At 36.8% G+C, this 21,648-nt stretch overlaps 1 protein-coding gene across 2 annotated transcripts in view; it reads right to left on the minus strand.

Annotated features, from left to right (window-relative positions):
- DCC (DCC netrin 1 receptor) overlaps nt 1–21,648 on the minus strand; it is a 1,210,743-nt gene that overhangs the window by 346,580 nt on the left and 842,515 nt on the right. For both annotated transcript variants that reach the window (XM_028837901.2, XM_028837898.2), the window contains exon 9: nt 15,385–15,539. In XM_028837901.2, the coding sequence (XP_028693734.2) occupies nt 15,385–15,539 (155 nt within the window). The remainder of the gene's footprint in view (nt 1–15,384; nt 15,540–21,648) is intronic.

Consider the following 21,648-nt stretch of genomic DNA (forward strand, 5'->3'; position numbering starts at 1 on the left):
TTGGCTCACTGCAAGCTCCCCCTCCCGGGTACACACCATTTTCCTGCCTCAGCGTCCTGAGTAGCTGGGACTACAGGCACCCACCACCACGCCTGGCTAATTTTTTGTATTTTTAGTAGAGACAGGGTTTCACTGTGTTATCCAGGATGGTCTCAATCTCCTGACCTCATGATCCACCCACCTTGACCTCCCAAAGTGCTGGGATTATAGGCATGAGCTACTACGCCCGGCCAATATTTTAAAAATATTATATTGTCACTGCTATATTTTCTGAACTAATTTTTATCAATGGTGAATTAATAAGAATTTTAACTCATTAAAGAACTGTTGTCAAAATGCAATTAATGTTTATTTTTCCTAAAACAATCATGGTAATCTTAGTTTGTGTACACACACACACACACACACACACACACACACACACAGAGTTAGCAGTATAGTAGGAATATTATGCTAGGTTCAAACTCTGGCACTGACACTATTAGTTTTGTTGCATTTAATTTAGTCACATCTAATGTAGGAATTGGGTTGGGCCATAATTCTTGCTTACAGGATGTTTTACAGGTCAAAGTATTGCTATTCATCTGAAGCTGAAAGATTTTAAGGTGATGGCACACAATTACTGTTTCAGGCCACAGCTGTTAAGAATCAGAGTCCTGGCCGGGCATGTTGGCTCATGCCTGTAATACCAGCACTTTGGGAGGCCAAGGTGGGTAGATCACCTTAGGACAGGAGTTCAAGACAAGCCGGACGAACATGGAGAACCCCGGTGTCTACTAAGCATACAAAATTAGCCAGGTGTGGTGGTGCATGCCTGTAATCCCAGTTACTCGGGAGGCTGAGGCAGGAGAATCACTTGAACCTGGGAGGTGGAGGTTGTGGTGAACCGGGGTCATGCCATTGCACTCCAGCCTGGGTAACAAGAGTGAAACTCCGTCTCAAAATAAAATAAAATAAAAATCAGAGTCCTGATGTTGGCATCAGTGTCTAGAAGAAAACCATTATGGGGTTTTTATCAACTGAAGGTCAAACAGTAGAAATCCAAGCATGTGGTCAATGTTAGTAACAAATCTCACAGGCATCTTCAGCAAAATCTGTTACTTGGCTAACTTCATTCACTTATTAGTTTCCTTCAGGCCACCTAAGCAGTTTGTAGTCCTTAATATTCAGAAAGTGCTATGTCCTACAGTTTACAAGGCAGGGTTAGAATTCTGAAGAGCGGAAGAAGGTAAGAGCATATCAAATATGATTTTAAGGACACTACGGATGTCTTTTAATATCAACATTTCTTCTTTGAGAGGCAGTGACTGAAATGGTTTTCAAAATAAAAAATATAGTTTACTAATTAAAATATATACATGTATACACATACACTTTAATTTTCTATATGTATACATATATATTATATGTACATATACAATTATATATAATTATATGTACTATATATGGAAAAGTTTATATATATATATATATATATATATATATATATATATAATTATGTTGTCATTGCTACGTTTTAAGCTGCCTGTGAAAACTTACTAACATTGACCACAGGCTTGGATTTCTACTGTTTGATCTCCAATTGATAAAATCCCTAAAATGTTTTTCTTCTAGACACGAATGCCAATATCTGGACTCTGATTTTAACAGCTATGACCTGAATACACACACACGCACATATATACACACACACATATCTATACATACACACACACATCTACACATATACACACATATATATATACACACACACATTCACATAGAGACATACAAGCACAATATATACTTCATAGTTGGCTCAGTCCTCTAACAGATGACATTGAATCTTACTAAGAATTTGTAAGAATTCTTACTAAAATTCACAGGGCAGTACATCGGGTTGAATAGTACTCCAAAAATTCATGTACACCCAGAACCTCAGAATGTGACCTTATTTGATCAAATATCTTTGTAGATATAATTAGTTAAGACAAGGTTATACTGGATTTAGGTGGATCCCAAGTGCATTATAAGAAGAGAGGAGGACTCGCAGAGACACAGAGAGGAGAAGGCCATGTGGAGATGCAGGCAGAGACTGAAATTATGCAGCTACTAGCCAAGGAATGCCAAAGACTGCCAGAAGCCACCAGATGCTAGGAAGAGGCAAGGAAGGATTTTCCTGAAGCACCTTCAGAGGAAATATAGCCCTGCTGACACCTCGATTTCAGACTTCTCGGCTCCAGAAAGGTCAGAAAATACATTTTGTTGTTTTGAGACACCAAGTTTGTGGCACTTTGTTAAGGTAGCTCTAGATAAATAATACAACACCCAAAGGGGTTAACAAGTTCACTTACTTATTTCTAAGGGAGACACTTGAAAAAGCAATGAAATTGAAGTAAATTGTATAAGATCAGTTAGCAGTGTTCCTTAATGAGGCTTTTCTAGTGCCCCTTCACGTTATCCCAATACGAGCAGTATGATCCTTATTTTATAAGAATTTGAGAATCAGAAAGGGTAACTGGCTTCCCAAAAAACAAACAGCAGAATACAGAGAAAATCTCAGTCTAGAACACAGATCTTTTGCTTATATTTTAAGTGATATTTCCATTTCAGGAAGAGAAACTGTCATTATTGTAAGCCCATTGTTTAGGACAAGCATCCCTGTACTTAGGAATCTAGACACAGGCCTTGGGCTCTCACTAATGTACTGACATATTCTATGACTAGCCTTAAAAGCTCTTGTCCCCAGGTTTATTGGTTGTACATTTCAATGGTTGGAATCTACTATCTTAAAGTATTTATGAATTTAAAATTAAGTTTCAGGGCACTGGGAAATGTTTCAGACTCTGGGTACCCAGAGTTAATGGAGGCTCTGACTCCCAACAGTAAGAAAAAGGGTTAAAAAATGAGATGTTGGAAGCAACTTCCTCTAGTAGAATTCTAGGGCCCTTCCTGGGACAGAAACCAAGCTTCTGGTACAATTTTGATGTAAGGAGATTCAACTTCTGGATCATCCCTGAATTGACATCCCATTAGAATTCAATCTCCTGTTCAATGAACATAGGCAAAGTACACATCAGAAAACAAACTGGTTCTGGGCTAACATTTATTTTGGCACTGACCTGCCCTTTTTGGATGGGTTCCTCAGAAAATCTTGGCAGTTGGAAGACTGGGCTGCTGATCTGAGGCCTTCTTATAGTCAATTCCCATCAAATTACACTTCACTAGCCTGACCCGGGGCGGCAGGGGGAGAGAGGGGGGTGTTCTAAAAAGGAGGTTTCTTTATGAATGACAAATATTCGAGCATCTTAGTACATGGCACTGCACATATCCCTGTAACATTCATTAGGGATGTGTAGGGCACAGATGTTTTACAATTTATGACATGAAGAATGACCCAGTGGTTTTTCCCCAACTGTTCATCTTTGCCACTATTAGAATCTAAGTACTGCATTGCATTGACCATTGGCCTGGTCGTACGTGGCATTTTCTTTTATTTTTATACTCAAAGAAATCCTGGGAAATTCCTTTGATCTCATAGCCTAATTAGGTAAATAAAATCTGCAAACATTTAACAGTTAAACTTCATGAATTAAAAAAATAGTAATTCTTGATATATCCCCTAAATCTCTCTCCTCCCTACGCACCCTCCAAATTAGTTCCATTTCCAGTTTTTAGATCCCATGAAATGGTAACAACCATTCACCCAGTTTCTTAGGCCCAAAATCTGAAATACAATTGGATTCTGTCTTTTCTCCCATTCCACCTGCAGCAGCAAGTCTTGTTGTTTCTATCTTCCAAAGGCATCTTGGATTCTACTAGTTCTTTACTCTTCTAAAATTACCAGGCTACCTGAGCTATCTCACCACTAAACTACTGTATTCATCTTTTCTCTGTTCTCCTTGCTTCCAATTTAAAAATGAAAATTAGGTCATGTCAATCCCTCCTGCATAAATGCCCCCACTCCCAACTAAGTACTACATCTTGATTCCTTATTATGGCTTCCAAGATTTTCATGACCGAGCCCTGCTACCCCTTGACTTTACCTCCACCACTCTCTCTCTTGCTTGCTCTGCTGCAGGACAGTAGTCTTTTGTTCTTCCTCTCCAGAAACTTGGCACTGCTTATTTGCTTTGCCTGAAATATCCTGCCTCACAGGTGTTTGCTGCCACCTTTTCACATTCTTTCAGGTGTGCCTCTACATATCCCTTCTTTAGCAAGGCTTTGACCTTCCCATCTAGAATCATCCCTATCCTATTCATCCTAGGTCCCCTTAAGCTGTTTTGCGCTTCTGTGAGCTTCACTTTTATTTATTTATTTATTTAGAGACAGAGTCTCACTTTGTTGCCTATACTTTTCAGTACTCAGAATTTTATTTCTGAGCATCCACCCCCTGAAAATACAGTTTGGAACGCTTGCATCTTGAGCATTTAAATATCCTGTATCTCATCAGATCTTAAGAACTCCCTCATGAGGGTGGAACCAATCATGGCTCACTGCAGCCTCAAACTCTCAGGCTTGGGCAATCCTTTCATCTCAGCCTTCCAAGCAGCTAGGACTACAGACACACACCACCACACTTGGCTGATTTTTCCATATTTTGTAGAGACAGGGTTTCTTTATGTTGCCTAGGCTGATCTGGAACTCCTGAGTTTAAGGGATCTGCCCTCCTTGGCCTCCCAAAGTACTGGGATTACAGGCATGTGCCACCACTCCCAGCCTATTTGCTTATTATTCCTCTTCATCATTAGAATATAGACGTTATGAGGATAAGTACTTTGTCTTTTTTATTACCGATTTCCCAGTCTCAAGAAACAGACTGTAGTCCATTGCAAGCATGCAATGAATTATTTGTTGAACGAATGAATGAATAAATGAATGAATGAAGAGATGAGGAGATTCAAACTAATTTGGAGGGTGAAATACGAGCTTAAGAAGACTGAAAGTTTGATCCCTGTGATGAATTAGACAGGATAGGCTTTTTGCTCTTGGAAATATTTAATCAAAATCTTAAAGGAAAAATAGAAGGGACTTACGAAATAGCCTAATGGATAAGAACAGCATTTCAAACATATCCAAAAAAAAAAAACACAGACACAGAAATTAGCAAATTATGTGCAGCATTAAGGAGCATCATTATATGAGAAATAATTAAAATCAAGTAATGGAGTTATAATGGATGATTATAACAGAAGCTGGTATTTATTGAGGGCTGACAATGCACCAGAAAGTAAACTAAGTATCTAATTTAATCCTCAGAATAACCATTTGAAGATGCACAATTGCATTACCATCCTAAATATTTTACTTTAATCTTTACAGCATCCTTGCAAGATAGATATTATCTCCATTTTGCAGAAGAAAAGCTAATTTAACCCAGTTAGCTGACAGGTGAAAAAGCTAGAATTCAAACCCAATCTGATTTCTAAATCCTTGTTTTTAAACATGTCATTCTATTTCCATTTGGATGACCTGGAACACCAATTTAAATAAGATTTAAATAAGAGGACAATGTACAAGTTACTACCATTGACCATGGGCTTAGAGTTCCATTGCTTGACTTTCAGTTGATACAAATCTGTGGTCATTTCCTTCCAACAATGAGTGACAACATCTCAGCTTTGACTTTAACAACTACAATTAGAAGCAGTAATTGCCTGTCATAGGCTTAAAATCTTTCTATTTTAACTCACGGTTATCTCCACTCCCTGCAGAATAGCCTGTGATCAGAAATTCTGTCCCAACTCAACTCCTCATTGCATGGGATCTCAGGTTCCCCAAGGAGGAAAGATTGGGCAATTAAAGTAACATAATATAAGAACATTGGAATTAAAGGAAAATAGTTAAAGTCATATTATTGACTTCTTATGTAACATGTAAAATTCACCTTATATTACAGCAGGCAGAATATAACCTGCAGTTAAAAGAATCCATAAAATAGTACAGTAATTTAAAGGGAGTTTTACTTAAATTTGGTGGAATGTTATATCAGATAATTCCTAAATATACTAAAATGTTCTATGCTAAAAGACAATATGGTTTGTGCATTAAATTATATCTGCATTAGATTATGCATTAATTATATACTAAACTTTGTAACACTAACTTTAGGTTAAAAAAAGGAAATAGGGCCGGGCACGGTGGTTCATGCCTGTAATTCCAGCACTTTGGGAGGCTGAGGCAGGCAGATCACCAGATCAGAAGTTCAAGACCAGTCTGGCCAATATATTAAAACCCCGTCTCTACTAAAAATACAAAAACTTAGCCAGGTGTGGCGGTGTGCACCTGTAATCTCAGCCACATGGGAGTTTGAGGCAGGAGAATCACATGAACTTGGGAGGTGGAGGTTGCAGTGAACCGAGATCACGCCACTGCACTCCAGCCCAGGCAACAGTGCAAGACTCCATCTCAAAGAAAATAAAAAAGAGAAAATAAATTTGATCCCTCAGTATTATTTAGGTCCATTTATTTTACAGGGATATTTTCATCAAAAATAGTATCCCTAACTTCTTTGAATGTTTGTGTCCCTTCCAAAATTCATGTTGAAATTTAAACCCCAATGCAAATATTTTAATAATCTTTTAAAAGATGATTAGACCATGAGGGCTGTACCCTCATGAAGAGATTAGTCCTTGTAAGAGGGCTACAGAGAACAGCTAGCTCCTCTTTTTTGTCCTACCATTTCTTCCACCATGTGAGGACACAGCGTTCATACCCTCTGGAAGATGCAGCAACAAGGCCTCATTTTGGAAGCAGAGACCAGCCCTCACTAGACATCAAACCTGCTTAATCTCAGACTTCCCAGTCTCCAGAACCATGAGCAATACATTTCTATCCTTTATAAATTAAACAGTGCAGATATTTCATTATAGCAACAGAAACAGACAAAGAAAGAAACTTCTGCCCTTATTTTATTTTCTATCCCAAGCATGTTATAAAAGGTTTGTTACATAGTAGGTACTCAATAAATACTTATGAACTGCATAGAAAAATATGCTCTAAAGATGAGGGAGTGCTTCAATACATATGTGATTAAAATGCCTTATTCCTTTCCATCTTTACTCTTTCTTGGTAGTATTCATCAGCTCTCCATCAAAGCAGTTGCCTAAAGCAGCTCAGCTCATATCCTTGGAGTAGAGTTTCATTCAGCTGCACCAGCATGATGACAATATCCCCAAAGATGTTCATGCTGGCTTTTGCTCTAATTCAGCTTAGCAAACCAACTGCTTTCACGTTTAGTAGGGTATACAACCAAATTAGGCGATTAAACCCCAATCAGATCTACTTAGGGAACCTCTTTCTCCCAGACTAGTTGACAGTGCTGCCTGAAAACCAATCATTACTATGACACTTTCTTATCCCCTTTCCTACACTCCCTTACGTCTATCTATGAGAAGTTAGCTTTCTATGTAATTTCTCATGAAGCAGATAAATTTTCTAGATGTTTGGTTATACCAACTGAAGAAGCCTGAATCATAATATTTGCTCAAAAGAAAAGAGAAAATAAGAGAGCCAACAGAAGCTTCTTAGGGAAATTACACTTATGATATATCACTGTTTAACCCAAGCAACTAGTAAGCTATGTCCTTCACCTTCAATTGCACTTTGGAAGATACTTACGTATTTTTTCAGGTAACGGATTTTTAATGTGATTAACTTAAGTAAATAAACAGACTATCTTCAGGTCTAGATTATCTGGCCTTTAAAAAATCATGTCTATTAATTTAGCACATAATTAACTTTTTTGTTTTGAACAAAGCTCAACAATTTTGTTCAGGGAGATGAAATCTGTGAAAGTTGTTTTTAGTGAATTCTACTTAAAGTTTTTTCCACCAGACTACCAGTTCCTTGAGAGTTAGGACCATTTCTGACTTGCTTTTTTATCCTCATTTACCAGCATAGTGCCTAGACTGCTGCTGTCCCACAGAACTTTCTGAAATAATGGAAATGGTCTCTGTGATCTCCAATACAGTAGCCAGTAATCATATATGAAATCGTGAGATATGGCTCGTAAGACAGACAAGTTGAATTTTTGATTTTTAATTTTATTTAAATTTTAAGTGCTACTAAGCAGTTGGAATAGGGCTATTGTAACTGAGAAACTGAATTTTAAATTTTATTTTATTTCAATATTTTTAAATTTAAATAGACAAATGTGACTTGCCGTTACTGTACTGGTAACTGTAGGTCTAGAACTTAGCACAAAATAAATATTTTTAAATGAATGAAGAAAGAACACAGTGACTCAAATTTGCTTTGAAGTCTTCTAGAGGTAATTATACAACCCATCATCTCAAGTCTACCTCTAATCTTTCCACTAATATATGTCATTATAAAAGACATCATACCTAGCCTAATTGACCATTAAATCCAAACGAATTCCTTAAGCCTTTGGTCACAGAGGATACTAAACCATAAGTTTTTAACATTCCCCATCTCTTATTTATAATATCTGAAAAAGAATTTTTTTGCATCCAGAGACTTTTTAAATAATGTATTTGTATGCTCCCAAAAAGATGTTATGCCAGTGCTTATCTTTACTTCTTTCCATTATTTATGTCTAGCCATGTACGGGATCAGACAACTGAACTGTTGTCAAGCTGACAGATTTGCCATAGTGGTCATTCCAAATATTTATTCAAATCTCAATGCAGTGCAGTTAATAGTTGTAAATCAAGTGACAAAAGTAATGAGCTAGACAGAGCTGTGATCAACTTAGTTTGCTTAATTTATGGAACCGTCCTTAAATAAATATAACTGATATTTTATATCTTTCCCAAACCAGATTCTACCAGCATCAACCAAGCAACGACAGCCAAGTGTCATGTAACAATGTTTTGATCAGCAACAGACCACATATACCAAAGTGGTCCCATAAAAATATAATGAAGTTGAAAAATTTCTATCACCTAGTGACATCTTGCCATCATATCATTGTAATGGAATGCATTACCTTTTCTATGTTTAGATATGCTCAGATATACAAATATCTGCCACTGTGTTATAATTGCCTACAGTATTCAGTACCGTCACATGCTGTACAGGTTTGCAGCCTAGGAGTGATAGGCTACACCATATAGCCCAGGTGAGTAGTAGGCTCTACCATCTAGGTGTGTGTAAGACACTATGATGTTCTCAGAAAAATGAACTCAATTAATGATGCAATTCCTGGAATATATATCCTTCCTTAAGTGACACATGGCTTTATTTATAAAATGGCAATGCTGTGATACATCTTATGGGATCATGTAGCACTTTCTGTTCTTAAGACTTCAAAATTGAAACAAGCCAATCTATAACAGCCTGCCAAATGTTAAGGAGAGGTTAATTAGGGAGAGAGTAACAGAGTATGTAAACGTGCTGACTGTATAGTGATCAAGCTAGTTCTAAACTATAAATGAGGTATTATATTAGCCTTATTTACCCAATTGATTACCCTGGTGAGTATCCCACTTTGTTTGTAAATGTAGAGCAGTTGAAATTATGTTCTTATTTGATCCCATTGAGTCAGGGAGCTTTTCTCTTTTTTTTAAATTGAGATGCCAGGCAAGACACAGTGACTGCCCATGTGTTATCATATTTCATTTTTGCAACTTAGGAAGAAGAAGAAGAAATGATACTCCCATTTATAGTTCAGGAAACTGGTCTCAATGATTGACAAACTTGCCCTAGGGTACAGGTAGTAATGTTCAGAGACATTATTTGAACTTCTCTGTTCTCTTCCTAACAACCATACAAGTAGAGCCCTATTAGAATTTTTAAAATCTCATGAAGGAAGAAAGAAGCAAATACGGCTATTCCTCTAGATAATATATTCTAAAGTCACTCAACTTGGTGGGTTGCTTTCACTCATCTTTTTAGTGTAAAGAATATAATAGATTAAAAATATTACTTACAACTCTTAAATATAAAAGAGTTTTGTAGATAATTGAGTTGTGGTCTTGCAAATAGGCTTCTGATTCTAACTCAAGCCCTCAAGCCAGTATGTGGTCCATTTTAACATCCTTTATGATTAAACTGCCTTAACAGGATCTTAAAGGACTGCAAATAATAATTCAAAAAATCTCCACATGTGGTATGAAAAGATTAGACGAGTCTTAAGCAGACAGGGACTTAAATCCTGGCTGATAATACGGTAGAGAAATTATACATCATAAAGGCAGTGAGAATGGGCAAGGGTTTAGCAAAAGGAAGATATCATCAGGGGACACAAACCTTCATATAAATCAAGCCTTTCTATTTCGAGCGATTATTTCATAAACTGGATCTTGGGCTGCTGATCTCTTTAAATGATTACCACAAAATGTATGCACTTTTAGAAACAGTTACGGGCTGATTTATATTTCAGACATATTTTCCATCAGTTTTATTCTTTGCGAATGTGGTTTGTATAATAGAGCTGATATTTTCAAATAATATGAAAAACTTGAAATTCAATTTGTATACAAGCTATGTAATTTTAGTGTACAATTACCACATCACATTTGGAAAAACATTGATAAAAGCAGCAACCAAACACATACTCACCTGAGACCCATTTTCAAAAGATAAGATCATTTTGTCAGAAAAGAGATATTGATGAAAATGTTTTCTTTAACTTGATCTTGCCTCTAAATTCTGATAGTCTAGCGAAGTAATAAAATAGCCCTCACATTTTCTCTTAACGACAGAAAGATGGGCTTATAGCAAAGAGGGAAGGATGGTGGGAAGAAGGATGGTGGGAAGGAGCATGGGAGGAAGGAATGGGAAAGAAAAGGAATGGAAAGGAGCCATACGATCTCTGGTATATTCCATCTTCTTCAGTAATTGGTGTCTTACTGAGCGGGCTTGGAGAAGATGAAGTAAGTGCTCCTTATCCTAGAAATACTTTCAAATTGCCAAAATGGCATTTTATGTTACCAACAGAAGATAAAATACACATGCAATGCCTATCACTTATGATAATATTATTTATTTATTCTAATGTCTGTAAGAAAGACGGCAAGTGAGTTTAGCAGTACTCAATACACACGAATTGAAGGATTGGCTAACTCTTTTGCACATGTAAAGGATATTCTGAATATCTTGTTTATGCAGGCTACTTTATTCCTAACTACTTATCTACTCAGTAAGGGATGAATTATCCAATGGCAATGTTCAATGAAACAGAATCAAGTTATAGTGCAAATAAAACAGTGATCTGCAAAAGAAATTCTTCTTATTTCATATATTGGTAAGAAAATGGGTAATTTAATAGAACAATGCTGTTACTAAAGGCCAAAATATGGTTAGCATTCTAAGGCTGTTATTGCTGCCATTAATGAAAAAAACTCATGGCTGCATCATGTTTCTAAAGCAGAAAGATTCTTCATTTTCATTTCTTAGAGAATATAATTTATATGTGACAACAATACCAACAATCAACATGTTTTATTCAATTATGCTTTTGTTATTGTGTACCTTATCATTTACGCTAATAATTAAGCAAAGTAAATGCTTATAGAGACTTGGGTCCAGTGAGGTCCTCTGCACACATATTTCACACTGCTTTCTGAATGGGAAGGAATGTGTGATATATAAAGCATAGAGGTTGCTGTCATTGTAACTGGATTACAAGACTGATTGGAGGAGGTGGATGCAGTACAATTTGGGCATAAGAAATTAACTAGGTAATATGTTGCAGCCATCACAGGTCACGGGCCCACAAGCAAATCTGTGACTCAGATTGTTTGTATTCCATTTACCAACTTCTTATAAGTTCCCCTACTTGAGTTGTTTTGTTATTGTTGCATATTTAAAATATTTGCTTCCCCCCAAATCTGCTGAGATCCATAAATACTGCTGCTTTATTATTCACGTATGCTTTTCTTTTTTTTTTTTATGTGACCTTTCATTTTATTTATTTATTTTTAATTTTTAAATTTTTTTTAATTTATTTATTATTATTATACTTTAAGTTGTAGGGTACATGTGCATAACGTGCAGGTTTGTTACATATGTATACTTGTGCCATGTTGCTGTGCTGCACCCATCAACTCGTCATTTACATCAGGTATAACTCCCAATGCAATCCCTCCCCCCTCCCCCCTCCCCATGATAGGCCCCGGTGTGTGATGTTCCTGAGTCCGAGTGATCTCATTGTTCAGTTCCCACCTATGAGTGAGAACATGCGGTGTTTGGTTTTCTGTTCTTGTGATAGTTTGCTAAGAATGATGGATTCCAGCTGCATCCAAGTCCCTACAAAGGACTCAAACTCATCCTTTTTTATGGCTGCATAGTATTCCATGGTGTATATGTGCCACATTTTCTTAATCCAATCTGTCACTGATGGACATTTGGGTTGATTCCAAGTCTTTGCTATTGTGAATAGTGCTGCAATAAACATACGTGTGCATGTGTCTTTATAGCAGCATAATTTATAATCCTTTGGGTATATACCCAGTAATGGGATGGCTGGGTCATATGGTACATCTAGTTCTAGATCCTTGAGGAATCGCCATACTGTTTTCCATAATGGTTGAACTAGTTTACAATCCCACCAACAGTGTAAAAGTGTTCCTATTTCTCCACATCCTCTCCAGCACCTGTTGGCTAATATCCAGAACCTACAAAGAACTCAAACAAATTTACAAGAAAAAAACAAACAACCCCATCAAAAAGTGGGCAAAGGACATGAACAGACATTTCTCAAAAGAAGACATTCATACAGCCAACAGACACATGAAAAAATGCTCATCATCACTGGCCATCAGAGAAATGCAAATCAAAACCACAATGAGATACCATCTCACACCAGTTAGAATGGCAATCATTAAAAAGTCAGGAAACATCACGTATGCTTTTCTAACATGCCTCATGCAGCCTGAAACAGTGTTAGAAATATAATAAATGTTCATTAAACATACTTATGAATTGAGTTATGTCATTGTTTGTGTTTTACAAAGTTAAGGCCATATGTGTGATACAATCATTATTCTTTTTAACTTAATTATATTTAAAAAAGCAGAATATATTGTATTATTGTATCATAGTTTTTTATTTTTTTTATAATTTTTTATGGAATGAGTGTTGTTAGCCAGTGTCAAAAAGGAAAACACTTTACTGTCCCTTGGCTTGGGAATGTTGGTGTTAAAAAAAACAAAAAAAATTAAAACGCTGAAAATTGCTTTTTTGAGCTGAATGCTTAGAAACAATAGTATTGATCAAAGAAAAAAAAAATGCTCATTCTTACAAAGCAAGGTTAACCAACCAGGATTTTTATCAGAAGTGCAATGTAATCATGACTAGTCAGCTCTGAAAAGTACAGTATAACAATTGTATGATAATTTATAACTAGGAGATGAAAAATTCAGTTAATTCACAGAGATTTGATCTTTTGAAAATGAGCATGCTTTTAAAGTTAGTTCCAGTATTAGAAAATTTACCAAGAGTTTCTTTAAGTTTTTAAACTGCTGACCTATCTACCACATGGCATATAACATATATAGAGTGTGAGATATATATATATATAATATATATATATAAGATATATATCTATCTTAATTTGTTTTTAATCAAAAATACAAAATGGTCATAAATGTTATTGATTTTACATAGATGATCTATGAAGAGAAAGTCATTAAAGCAATTGAAGACTCAAATGTTGGGCTGGGCGCAGTGGCTCATGCCTGTAATCTTAGCACATTGGGAGGCTGAGGCAGGGGCATCATTTGAGGTCAGGAGTTCAAGACCAGCCTGACCAACATGGTGATAGCTTGTCTCTACTACAAATACAAAAATTAACTGGGAATCACTTGAACCCGGGAGGCGGAGGTTGCAATGAGCTGAGATTGTGTCACTGCACTCCAGCCTGGACAACAGAGTGAGACTCTGTCCCAAAAATAAAAAAAGAAGACTGAAATATTATGTTACTATAGACATTATGAAGGGGAAATTTGCACTGTCTAGTGATTTAACTCAGTACAGCAACAAAAAATTGTCCAGAAGAGAAATCTGGGAGCAGGACCAGCTCCGTGGACAGCAAAGAGGGAAGTTGTGCAAGGCCTAATGTTCTGCTGTAGCCATCCCATAATGTTCATAATTTTTAACAATGTGCCCCTGTGGTTTTACTTTGCAAACAGAAATTATTTGGATCCTACAAATTATTATTATGCCTGGGGGCCTGCATTTCCAAATAATTGTCTGTAACCTCAACATGACTATGCTTTTGAAGTTGCTGAGCTTTTATTTCTGTGAGGCAAAATTTGTACTATTGTACAGCTTAGCCCTCTTCCCTCCCTTCAATTAATACTTTATTCTGATTTGTTATCATCCTGTGTCTGTAGCCCTGGCCAAATGAAATAAAGGATGGAGATTCTGTCGAAAGTGCACTCAGACTGTATCTCCTGTTCTCTCTTCTTTGACATGCTGATTGAAACCACCCAAGAAGTGACAGAATACAAAGGTTACTCTCTCACAATTACCAGTTAAAATATTTCCAATCTCTACTTCACCTTATTCCCAAAATACAAGAGGTGATTTTGAAGTTAAATACAGTTTCACGTAAAATGAAGAGGAAAACAAAATATCATTATAAATTTATTTATATAAAAAGGAAATAGGAGCAGTTAGATGTTTAACATAAGGCAGTTTAACAAGTAGCCATGCATTTCATTTTGATTTTAAATTCCAATTTTTTTAAATACGAAACAAAACAAATTTGGCGAATGGCTCATCAGCAACTAACCTTGTCAAAAAACATTTGAAATGCACAAGAAAAAACAAAATTTTGTCAAATACAGAAATAGTTTTCAATATGTAATTTTGGAGCTCTTCCTTTATCAAAGTAGAAATCATTGAATTATATGTTGATCAAAGAACATTCAGCTGCTTTACTTTGTGAAAAAAAAAATAGCTGAATCTAGTCATTCAAGGTAGAGGAAAATGAGATTATACAAAAGAGATTATCATATTCCTCAAGTCTCAATTTGCTTTTAGTAGCTTTTTCAGTGCATATGGTGCGTGTTTATGCTTTTAAATTAGTCCCTGGATTTAGAAGTTATATGCTATTGTTCTTTTACCTTTGATGTTACACTCTTTACAAATTCAAAAGATCTGAAAATTCAACAGAAGAGGCTGAAACCCAACGATGATGCTACAATACTGTCAGGCAGAGTAGATCACTTTCTTAGGAAATGAATATGTAGACTGCATAGATAAATTAGGCCTTTATAGAGGTTAATTTGCCATTACGGTACATGGCCTAAGTGAAGAGGCCATTCTATTAACAAGTCATCTTACTTTTAAAAGTCCTTGAGTTACATAGGTTACTTAAAAGAAACGTTCTTGCATTTTTGTCACCTCGCAAAGGTTCTGTGAAAGAATTCAAGGATACTGCAGAGGAAAATAAACACTTTCTAAATGTGGCCCGTTTCTTTTCATACTCACACTCAGGCTGTGTGGCCACCTTGATGGGTTGAGAACTCTCTCCCGGTCCCCATTCATTGTAAGCCACAACTCGAAAGGTGTACATGGCTTCTGGCTTCAGGTTTCCCACGGTGAGCTGAAGGGACCCAGGCTGTGTTGTATTCAACGCTCGTTCCCTGAGAAATCAAAGTTGCAGAGAAAGATTATTCCAAAAAGAATACTTCCTGCCAAAATTTGTATCTGATGTGCAAGAGTAGTGAGGTGAACCACAGGGTTGCTCAGTCATCTAATGTTGACTCTAGGACATCATTCAAGACCTCAGGCTTTCTACAGAAAATAAGCTCATTGGAAGGACCTACAGATAAATGTTGCAAGAATTCTGGGGAGTTTAAGCTTATGTCATTCTCCATGAAACTTGCAAACTAAAGTCTTTTTGCTTGACACTTTAAAATTTGGAATTCAAAACCCATGAAAAACAAAGAGCTATTAAAATAAGGAGAAACATCTGGAATGTAGACAGGAAGATGGGTTTTGTAAACATCCGGCTAATGACAGAAATCAAGGTTTCAATTATTCCACAAATCGGTCTTTGTCAGTATTGCCAACAAATGCATTTATGCATTTTCTTTCATTGTGTGAAAGGAAAACGCAGATGCTAAGTGTTCTATGTATGGAGCCTGAGTCCCTGTGGTTACTTTAAGTGCAATTAGTGAAAGGAAGTAGATTCCTTCCTGCGTGAACAGAAACCGTAACATACGCCTGTTTGTTTTGCTCTTCAAGCCACATCTATATGTGTTCAATATCAATACATTTATCAACTAAAAACTTCCTCAGTGTTGCAAACTAATGAATTAATCTACTGATCATGGTTGCATTTATAGTGCATATTAAGAGATGACAAACCTTTTGGATATGGATGCTGACATTTTAGAAATGATAACTATTGAAGTATTCTTTAAGGACACACACAATTCTAGAGCTTCTGAACATTCTAGATGTCCTCATTGGACATTTAGCTGATTTAACTGAGTGAAGAAGTGACTTCCTCTAAGCTTCTCAATTGTTTCTCAAGGTTTCTATATCTAGATAATATCTCTTGCTTCTCAGTGGAATTATATGTACACTTTAATTATGCCATTCAGATATGTTTTGGTTTTGGACATATTTAAAATGAAATATCTTTTTCTGCCAGGGAAAATTAGATTTTCAAAAAGTAAAAGTTCTAAGTGCATGAATGAATGATGATTCCTAGGCATATCTACACTCTTAATATAACTGATGGCAGAGACTGGCTGGCTTATCCTCAAACCCAAAATTTCTTCTTCATGTACTAAACCATATTTCCCGGCTTCCCTGAAGTCTAGTTGAGGCCATGTGACTGAGTCGCAGCAAGAGATTGAGTGTATGTGATGTGATGTGTGCTGATTCCAGGCCTGGCCTAAAATAAACTGCACATGGGTAATTCACCATGTTCTCTTCCTTCACCTGTTGTCTTGAGGTAGGGAAGTATGATGACCTTAGAAGCCATATTGGGGATGATGGAAAAATCAAAATTTGTAATAATTCTAGAGAAGAACTGGGAAAAGAACTGCCTGACAATCAGTAACATCCCTTCCATACCTTCTAGAGTCAGAAATAGTTTTGAGCCATTATATATTTTAGGGCTTATTTGTTATAGGAGTTAGCATTATTTTATCTAGCACTGCTAATATTTTAAAATATGCACCCTGAGTAGTTGCCAGGAGCTAAGTGATGGGAGAATGGGACGTTAGTGTTGAATAGGTAAAGAATTTTAATTGGAGATAACGAAAAATTCTGTGGACAGATGGTGGTGATGGTAGCACAACAAGGCACATGCACTAATATCATACAACTGTACACTTACAAATAGTTAAAAATGGGCCTGGCGCGGTGGCTCAAGCCTGTAATCCCAGCACTTTGGGAGGCCGACACGGGCGGATCACGATGTCAGGAGATCGAGACCATCCTGGCTAACACGGTGAAACCCCGTCTCTACTAAAAAAATACAAAAAACTAGGCGGGCGCCTGTAGTCCCAGCTACTCGGGAGGCTGAGGCAGGAGAATGGCGTAAACCCGGGAGGCGGAGCTTGCAGTGAGCTGAGATCCGGCCACAGCACTCCAGCCTGGGCGACAGAGCGAGTCTCCGTCTCAACAACAACAACAACAACAAAACAAAAACAAAAACAAAAAAAATAGTTAAAATTGTAAAATGAAAGACATGTGTTACCACAATAGAGAAAAAGAACCCTGTATGAATCTGGATATAGCCTGAAGTTTAGGTATTCTTTTAGAAGTGCAGTGTGAAGTTTCTGGAAGGCTGAATTCTGACTTCTAGAAGAGTAGAGGTCTGGATGAGATTAAACAGTAATCTAAAGTAGGTAAGCCTAAGAAATATGGAACAATGCTCCCATTTGCCACACACCACACTGCTATATTCTACCAAATTAAGATCATTTAGGTCAGCAAGTTGCTTTTTAAAAGCAAACCCTCATAAAAGAATTGTATGCCTTGCTGTATGTAACTTACAGAGATTGAGCACATGGAGATAGGGAATCTTGCTATTTATTTTTTTAGCAGAAGAATTTTTATACACAGTGCCTCAGGTAGCTTACTGATACAGATAGGGTGGTTTCGTTATCATTGTTTTACATATAGAAAGTGAGATTTAGAAAAGCAACATGATTTATTCAAAGGCTTCACAGTTAGTGGGTATCACATTTAAGAATGAAATCTGGAACTTCATCCTCTAAATCTAGTAATGATATCATTCAACAATAGTGGAAAAATAAGGAACTTCTTTGGATCATGGGAACTTTGGATAAAAGACATGAGGGGAAAAAGGGACAATGAGCACTCAGAGACTGCTGAGAGGATGAATTTGTCTATCATTTGCTATGAATCATTTCATAGCATCTTTTCTAGACCTTCAAGCAACGTTGTTATCAAAGGTCAGATTTGCCTGTCAAACACCTTTGGTATCTATAAGGAAGGGCAGCTTTCATAATTTACTTTATTCTTACAAGTACGAAATAAATTGGATGAAATAACTGTGTTCCGGGTCATGCTAGCCATAACCCTTTCAACAGGTACTCTTCTGTACTTTAATTTTATTTTTTAAATAATTTCATTATTTTAGATTCTGGGGTACATGTGAAAATTTGTTACATGGGTATATTGTGTGATGCTGAGGTTTGAGGTATGATTGATCCTGTCACGACCAGGTAGTAAGTATAGTATGCAACAGTTTTCAATCCTTGACCTCCTCCTTCCCTCCCTCCTATCTGACAGTCCCATGTCTACTGTTGCCATCTATATGTCCCTGAGTACTCAATGTTAAGCTCCTACTTATAAGTGAGAACATATAGTATATGGTTTTCTGTTCCTGCATTAATTTATTTAAGATTATGGCCCCCAACTGCATCCATGTTGTTGCAAAGGAAGTAACTTCATTCCTTTTTATGGCTGCACAGTATTCCATGGTATATATGTACCACATTTTCTTTATCCAGAATATATTAGTGCATGCTTGTTTTTGGTAGAATTATTTAATTTATTTTGGATCTATACCAGTTAATGGGATTGCTGGGCTAAATTGTGGATTTGTTTTAAGTTCTTTCAGAAATCTCCTAATTGCTTTCCATAGTGCCTAAAGTAATAAATTTGTATTTCTCCCAATAGTGTATAAGCATTCCCTTTTCTCCGCAGCCTCGCCAGCATCTATTGTTTTATTTTATTTTTTTTAGTAACAGCCATTCTGACTGATGTGGAATGATATCTCATTTTGGTTTTGATTTGCATTTCTGATGATTAGTGATGCTGAACACTTTTTTCATATGTTTGTTGGCTGTTTGTGTGTCTTCTTTTGAGAAGTATCTGTTTATGTCTTTTGCTGAACAGGTATATTTTAAAGGAAAGAGAGGCAGGAAAATTTGCACATGTCTAGGTAAAAATGTCCAAGATCATGAAATGAAAACATCACATAAAAAAGAGGATGTTGGACTTCATAATGGGGCAGATTTAATAATCTTCATGAGCCTCCAAAAAGTATCCAAAATTAATAATTCATAAAAAATTATATATAAATGTATTCATTGACATGGACAATTCTTACTTTCTCAGTCTTAAAGAATAAACAAAGCATCTTTAGAAAATGCTTCCATGGTATCGATCTATAAAATAGAACCCAGGCAAATGCACTGTGCTTACTATGTAAATACACCTCCAAGAGAACTCTATGGTTCAGCCTCTAATCAGTTGCTAGTTCTGCCCCGGGTTGACCACTGGTTTCCACAATGCAGGCTCTTAGTGGTGTTAAAGCATGGTTTTATCTAACCATTTCAACTTTATGTGCCACTTTCCAGAAATCTGCTAATATCAAAGGGAATTGGCATCTAAACACTATGTAGGCCAGGCATGGTGGCTCACGCCTGTAGTCCCAGCGCTTTGGGAGGCCGAGGCGGGCAGATCACTTGAGGCCAGGAGTTCAAGACCAGCTTGGCCAATGTGGTGAAACATTCTCTTTAGAAAAAATACCAAAATTAGTCAGGCATGGTAGCATGAACTTGTAATTCTAGCTACTCGGGTGGCTGAGGCATGAGAATCGCTTGAGCCCAGGGGCAGAGGTTGCCATGAGCTGAGATCATGCCATTACACTCCAGCCTGGGTGACAAAGTAAGACCTTGTCTTTTTTTAAAAAAAAAAAAAAAAAAAAAAACTTCAGAAAAAAAAAAAAAAACCCTATGTAGACTACGGAGTAAGTAGTTCTGGACTGGGGCAAGTCTGGGGGGCTGTTTCTGGCCTTCACATTAAACTTTCTGAGCCCCAGATTTCTCAAGTACAACATACATGCTATAAAAATGTTTGTATCACAATATCTGAAAGAATTAAATGAAATGCTGTAGGTCAAACATCTAAAGCGAAATACATAGCACCTGACACTTAATATGGATTATGTCATAATGGCAGTCACTGCTATTATTTTATAATAACAAAATACCACCACAACTTCATAAGAAATAAATCCTATTGCATCCAAGAAGGAGACTTTTCAACAAAGTATTTAAAACCAGGAATCTGAGGACATAAATTAATGAGAGGTATAATCATATAGAACAAACTATACAGATAGGTTTCACTGACCTTGGGGCCTGCCCACCCCCCAAAAAAATCTTTTTTGATATTTTCTATCTTATTAATTTTGTTTGCAAAGATGAAGTCAAAACAAAGAGAGTGAGCATAACTACAGACATTGAACAAGTTCCAATAATGAAAACAATCATTTTTAAAGGGCTGGAAACTTTGCTCTCTGAGGGACACTGAGAAGAAATAGGAGTTCCCTGAGTTCCACAGTACAGCTCGATAGTCTTATGGTATCTGATGTCCCTACTGGTGGCTGAGTGTCTGCTACCAAACTGCTGTGTGGCTTCCCTGGGTTTTACTGGGGTGACGTCAAATTGCTAGGGTTATACAAAAGCATATTGAGAAAATGGCATTTTCTGCCATGTTGTCCTTCACAGATTTGATCAGTTCTAGCCCCAAGGATTCTTACGAAGTTTTTAATCACCCTTCCCAGGCTTTAATAGCTGTAAACAAAACATGGCAAACCATTTCCCAACAAGTAAGTAACATCTGAGTTTGGAAGGGCAGTTTATTATGTGGGATTTCTCTGGTTCCACTACAGACCAACACTAACCACCTAAAGTAAATTTTCCATGAAGCAGTAATTAAGGGGGTTTCCTCTCTGCTCAATGTAGTTCACACTCCTCTGTAAATGGGCAGATAAGCACACTGGGTTCTGAAGAAAAGAGAACAGTGAATATGACAAGTTTACCCAATTTTTGGGTAAACTTGGATTGTTCCACCTCTCACTGCATTAGCAACCCCTGTAAAAGCAGCAGGGACCCCAAGCCTCCTCCCTCTCAGTGATGTTCTGTCCTATGAATCTGAAGGCATAATTACCTTAAAATATGCAACACTCAGAGTCATGATCTATAACACTAGATGGATTTTCAGACAAAGCTTCTTTACTTCATTCCTTTCCCCCTAAGTTGGCAGTGTGGGGGAGTTAAGCCAAATTCAGGATAAGTGGCTTAAAGTAAAGGAATCAAGTCACTTGTGCCGGCCTGAATCCATTCACTGTAAATTTACTCAATGAAAATTCACATAGAGCATCAAATATATAAAGTCTGACTCCTCATGCTAAAAAGTGTGTAGACAACTTGTCCACTTTGACTTTTACAAGGAGGCTATAAGAAGAGTTAGTTA

This window comes from Macaca mulatta, chromosome 18 (genome assembly GCF_049350105.2).
Source record: "Macaca mulatta isolate MMU2019108-1 chromosome 18, T2T-MMU8v2.0, whole genome shotgun sequence".
Taxonomy (NCBI): Eukaryota; Metazoa; Chordata; class Mammalia; order Primates; family Cercopithecidae; genus Macaca; species Macaca mulatta.